The following is a 5,250-nucleotide window of genomic DNA, read 5'->3' on the forward strand; positions in this document are numbered from 1 at the left end:
TTTTGATCGTGGAAGCCCCTGGCGCCGGCAGCACTGAGCTCCTACTGTATACCGGGTGTTGGGATAACCCGCACCCAAGTCACTTGCAGAGTTAGGAGGGGGTTTCCTTTTGCATTAACGAAGCAAATAACCTCCACTCGCAGTGGAAATCCGCGTGGGATCAACGCCCGGCTGCCGCCGCCCTATTCCTTGCAATGGCAAGGCTGCGTGGAAGCGCGCTCTCCGGCCCGGCGCCGCCTTTCCTCTCCACGCTGGGGAATATTGTTCCAGAAGACGTGGGCTGAATCTCGGCGCGAATATTAAGAGTGTGTGTATGGAGTGGGGGGGGAGGTCCGGCGCGCCGAGCCAGTAATCTGAGCTCTTGATTATCCAGATTCGGATCAAACGGGGCGGCGGCGGCCGACCCCCTCCTGGGAATGATTAGATGATTAATGTAATGCTGTTTGAAGGGTCTCTGTTTTCTCTCTTAATTTGGGTCATTACTTAGGAAGCAAGCGTGAGATCATTTCATCAGCGTGCTCGGCGGCGGAGATAGCTATTCAGAAAATGGGCTAACTGCGCGGTAATCGGGGCGCGGGAGGCGGCGGCTGCGAGCTCCGAGAGTCCGGGTGCGCCCTCCCGCGGCAGGGCGCACAGCACCCGGAGGCTGGCCCCATATCAGCAGCACCGGCCAGGGAGCCCCGGAGCCCCAGAGCTCCGGCTGGGCTGGGGACCCTTGGCCTCCAGCTCTCGTCTCCAGGAAAAACTGGGAGGAAGAGTCCACCCCCCCCACCCCCCGCCCGTCAGGTCGCCCAGAAAAGGAGACATGCTCAGAAGCTCCCCACAGGGGCATTGCCCTGGCCGTTTACCCTTGCGCGGCAAGGCAATTTGCTGAAAGATGCACCCAAACCAGCTCCCCAACACCCAGCGACTTTTAAACCCTCCTTTTTTTTTTTTTTTTAATTTTCTCACCCAAATAAGGCAACACCCAGAATCCCAAGCGTCGGAAGAGTCACCAAATAAAAACTTGGCACCACGTGTAGGCCGACGTAGACCTTTGCTCCCTGGATCCCGGGGGGAGGGGGGGGAGGGGGGAGGGGGCGCGGGGAGGGAGGGTCTTCACAAGCAAGCGCCGCAGGAACACCGGTTTGGCCTCACCCTGGTCCCAGCACCCCAAAGGAAGTAGCATTTGGGCAGAGAAATGCTATAAACGCCTATTCCCTTCTCATTCTTTGGGGTTGCTGAGCTGACCTATCGGCGAGGGGAGAGGGGGGGAAAGAAAACGCGCACTAGTGATTCTGTTTATTGAGTTAGATATGTATATATTCCGAGTTCGCTTGTACAGGAGGATTTACATGGCTGTATAAAGATGGCTGGGGGCGCCGCGCTCTTCCGGGGCGTTCACGTGACAGGCTGGGGTGAAAACCCACGGCCGGAGGAGAAGCGGAGGCCTGGAGGGAAATACGTTTCAGCGCACTGGGTTTAAATAAGTTTCCCGAATACACAAAGGTGGGAGCCACGCGTTTGCTGCCAGTCATCGAGGAAACGTTTAGCTTTCCAAAAAATATGCTGGTTTCGATAAATAGATTTTAGCCTCTCTGCTATAGTTTTTATTTTCTTTTAATTTTAGAAATAAGTTTATACGTGTGATCTGTTTGGGGGCTGGATGGGGCCGGAAGGGAGGGCGAGGCAGTAGCTCTCAGCTCTGCACTGTCCGAGTCAGGTCCTTTGTGGAGGGGGCGGCAGGCCCCACGCTATCGTGGAGTTTGCGCACGTGTTTCTTTAAGTCAAAGTTTCTGCAAAACCCTTTGCCGCAAGTGGCGCACGTGAAAGGCTTCTTGTCGTTGTGGGTGTGCATGTGGAAGGTCAGGTTGTAGACCTGGTGGAAGGCCTTGTTGCAGATGGTGCATTTGTACTGCTTCTCGCCGCTGTGGGTCAGCTTGTGATTCTTGTAGTTCCCTACGGGAGACCAAAAACAAAAAAAAGGAGGGGGGGAGGGAATGTATTGGAACTGGGGGGGGGGGGGTGCCGGGCGTCCCGGGGTTGGCTCAGGTGCCCGCGCAAAGAAGGCGACGCTTGGCTAGGCGGGCGCGACCTCTCCGAGTGAAGAAGTTGTCAAACTTCGTCTGCGTCAAGCCGGAGGCTCTCACGACAGGATGGAGGGCCGAGTCCCGCGTAGCCTCCCCGCGCCCCTGCCCCGCCCGGTGCACAGGCCCGCGCAGCGTCCCTCCCGCTGTGCTCGGCTGGCGGGGAAACTTTTGCACAGCCCAGAGACGCATCGGGTCCTTCTCCTGGCTGCTGCCTCGCTGGAAGAAATTCGCACGAACCCGGGCTTCGTCCCTCATTTTCTGCTTTTCTTCTCATTTTAAAAGTTACTCCCTCTGCCCCCCCCCCCCAAGATACCACCCGGAGATCCAAAAGTGCCTTGAAAAACCCAAGCGGGGCGCCGGGCCTGGAGGTGCTGGGGACAGTAATGGTTTCCCCCGGTCTTGTTATTCCCAGGAGGTGGAGTTTGCCTCGATTTTTTTTTTTTTTTTCATTTGAAAGGGGTGTCCCGGCTACAAAGACAAGCTTTTTCTATTGAGCAATAGCCTTTCTTTCTCCTACTTCCTTTCCCTCTGTCCCTTCCTTCCATCCCACCTCCCAAATTCGGAGTCTCCCCGTGCAACCAGCCTGAATCCAGCGAGGTCTACTAACCCGGCCCGGAGAGCTTCCACCCAAACCGGGCACAACCCGATTCCAAAGAAATGCTCTGCCCGCGCTTGCAGCTCTCACGCTCCCTCTCTCTGGATCCTTCTTTGCCTTCCCGCTAGCAGTGACCCGCCGAGTCCGGAGGTGAGGTGAGGAGAGGGCCTCGCCCCGCACATTACCTTTTTGGTGAAAGCCTTTGCCGCAAAACTCGCAGACGAAGGGCTTGTAGCCCGCGTGGATGCGGATGTGCGTGTTGAGCGTGGAACTGCGGTTGAAGGCTTTGCCGCACTGGTTGCATTTATGCGGCTTTTCCTGCGAAAAGGGGCGCGCGCACAATGAGGCCAAGGCCCCGGCTAGGGGAGGCCACCTCGGGGGCACCTTGAAGGGGCATGGGCTCCCCGGGAGGGGTAAGGGGAGCCCTTGCCATCCTCTCCCCAACACCGTCGCTCAGGCACGGGGTGTTGCGGGGGGGGGGGCCGAGCTCGACCCGGGGGCCACGTACCTGGGTGTGGATAATTTTGTGTCTGCAGAGCGTGCTGGCCTGGCGGAAGCCTTTGCCGCAGACTTTGCACACGAACGGTCTGGCTCCGGTGTGGACCGGCATGTGGCGGGTGAGGTTATAGTGAGCATTAAACACCTATGGGAGGACACGAGGGGCCTTGTGGTGTGTCCGTCCGCGAGGGTCTAGAATCAGACTGGGGAGGCCAGCGCCTTACATCCCCCAACCAACACTCCCTTCAGAAACCAACCAGAGCCCTGTTCATTTTGCCAAGCGCTTCCCAACCCACTGCTCACGCGTCTCGTGTGGCCGCGGACAACGACATCCCCATTTTACAGAATGGGAAACTGAGGCCCAGCTGGGTCCCCCAATGTGAGAAGTAGATAGCTACCGGGGAGCTCCTAAACTTGGGAAAGGGGCGGTCCGGGCTGCCTCAGCCAAGCTGCTGTTCTGCTCATCCCTCCCAGCCCCCGCGGACCCGGGGCCTCACCTTGCCGCACACCTCGCAGGTGAAGTTTTTGGGCTTGCCGTCCGCAGAGCCCCCGGGCAGCTTGCCGTGGCCCTTGACGCCGCCGCGTTCGGCGGTCAGGGCCGAGTTCTCCTTCAGCACTTGCTCCAGCGGCGCGGGCAAGCGCTCTTTATGGGCATAGGGGGCCGGATGGGGGAACTTGTCCGCGGCCAGGCCGGCCAACTTGGCGTTCTCCAGCAAAAAGAGTTTGGGGTGCGCGGCCAGGGCGGCGGGGGCCTGTGCGTTGAGGAGGCCGGACGGGAAGAGGTGGCCTCCGAGGAGCTCAGACGGCGGGTACGCGGCAGAGTCCAGGTAGTTGAAATAGTAGAGCGAGCCGCTGGCCGGCAGCCCCACCGCCTGGTTGATGACCTGCGGCTTGATGACCCTGCCCGCCGGCAGCGCAGACGGCGCCAGGCCCAGATCGGCCTTGCAGCACACGCCACAGTTGGTTTTGCACAAGCCGCTGGCGCCGCACACCGGGGCCCCCCCGCCGCCGCCGCCGCCGCCGCCTCCTCCTCCTCCTCCTCCTCCTCCTCCACCGCCGCCCGCCCGGAGGCTGCTTTTCCAGAGCTCGGAGTAACTGAGCAGCGTCTTGGACGGCACCTCGTAGCCTAGGGGCTGGAGGGGGATCATACAGGGCAGCGGCGAGCAAAGGTTGAGCAATTTCTTGCCCTGGCCGCCGTCTGCCTCCAGCGTCCCCGGCCGGGGCTCAAAGGGCGCACGGGGCTCCGACGTCTTGGCCATGATGCGCTCGATGGAGAAGGCCAGCGTCTTGGAAGTGGCCGGCGACGCTCCAGCGCGCGGGCAGGCCGGGGGCACCATGGTCTCCAGGGAAGCCGAACTGGCCATGGCGCGGCGAGCCGAGCTTTGCCGTGCGGGACTGGGCCAGGGCGCAGCCTCTCTCCTCTAAGTCTGCATTCCGGAAAAGGCAGGGAGGGAAACCGCAATTTAATAAGCACCTTGTCGGGTCCAGGTCACCCATTTGCATTCAAATGAACAGGGGCAGAACAAAGTGCACCCAAGGGGACCAAATTACCTCCCATTAACCCGGCGCGCAAAGGAACCCACCAGCCCCTGCCCTGAGACTTTGAAAGGGGGAAGACGGGGGAGGGTTTACAAAGGAAAAGGAGAGAGAGAAAAAAAGAAAGAAAGAAAAGAGCCTCAAATTAACCCCCCCTGAGCCGTTCCCTGGACCCTGGCCTCCGCCACGCGTGCGGGGAGCTGGACGGTGAAGGGGCAAAGTTAGAGGACCAGGAGAGCCACCTCGCATTTACCTCTTTCCCCCACCGCCAAGGAGATGCGTTCCGAGCCATGCAGCGTGTCTCCTCTGTCACATTTTGATGGCAAACATCTTCCCCTCCGCGTGAGATCACTGTCTTTTACATTCAGCTGACATCACATGAAGTCACTTGAAGTGGAATGACATGGGCGGCGGCGCGGCTCCCGTAGCGGCCCCTGTGTTCCCCCGCGCCTGCCGGCCGCCGCCGCCACCGCCCCTCAAACTTTAAAAGGAGGCAACTGGCGCCCGCGCTCCCCTCGGGAAAGTGCGAGCGGTTCGCGAATCGGGAAGGAG

The 5,250-nt window shown here is 60.0% G+C and overlaps 1 protein-coding gene across 1 annotated transcript; it reads right to left on the reverse strand.

The window, feature by feature from the left end:
- Positions 1-1,590: 1,590 nt before the first annotated feature.
- Positions 1,591-4,526, reverse strand: FEZF2 (FEZ family zinc finger 2). The gene is made up of 4 exons (XM_015538516.2): positions 3,660-4,526; positions 3,173-3,307; positions 2,850-2,982; positions 1,591-1,938 (listed from the first exon to the last, which is right to left on the reverse strand). Exons 1-4 carry the CDS (start codon positions 4,524-4,526, stop codon positions 1,679-1,681), a joined length of 1,395 nt encoding a protein of 464 aa, XP_015394002.2. The 3' UTR covers positions 1,591-1,678.
- Positions 4,527-5,250: the final 724 nt, after the last annotated feature.

Source organism: Panthera tigris, chromosome A2 (assembly GCF_018350195.1).
Source record: "Panthera tigris isolate Pti1 chromosome A2, P.tigris_Pti1_mat1.1, whole genome shotgun sequence".
Taxonomy (NCBI): domain Eukaryota; kingdom Metazoa; phylum Chordata; class Mammalia; order Carnivora; family Felidae; genus Panthera; species Panthera tigris.

Bases quoted from the DNA above. Each gene is read 5' to 3' on its own strand.
- FEZF2 (XM_015538516.2), bottom strand. From the start codon at position 4,526: ATGGCCAGTTCGGCTTCCCTGGAGACCATGGTGCCCCCGGCCTGCCCG. The intron at 3,308-3,659 runs GTGAGGCCCCGG...GTCCTCCCATAG, and splicing joins CCTGCGAGGTGTGCGGCAAG to GTGTTTAATGCTCACTATAA. The intron at 1,939-2,849 runs GTAATGTGCGGG...GGTCTCCCGTAG, and splicing joins CAAAGGCTTTCACCAAAAAG to GGAACTACAAGAATCACAAG.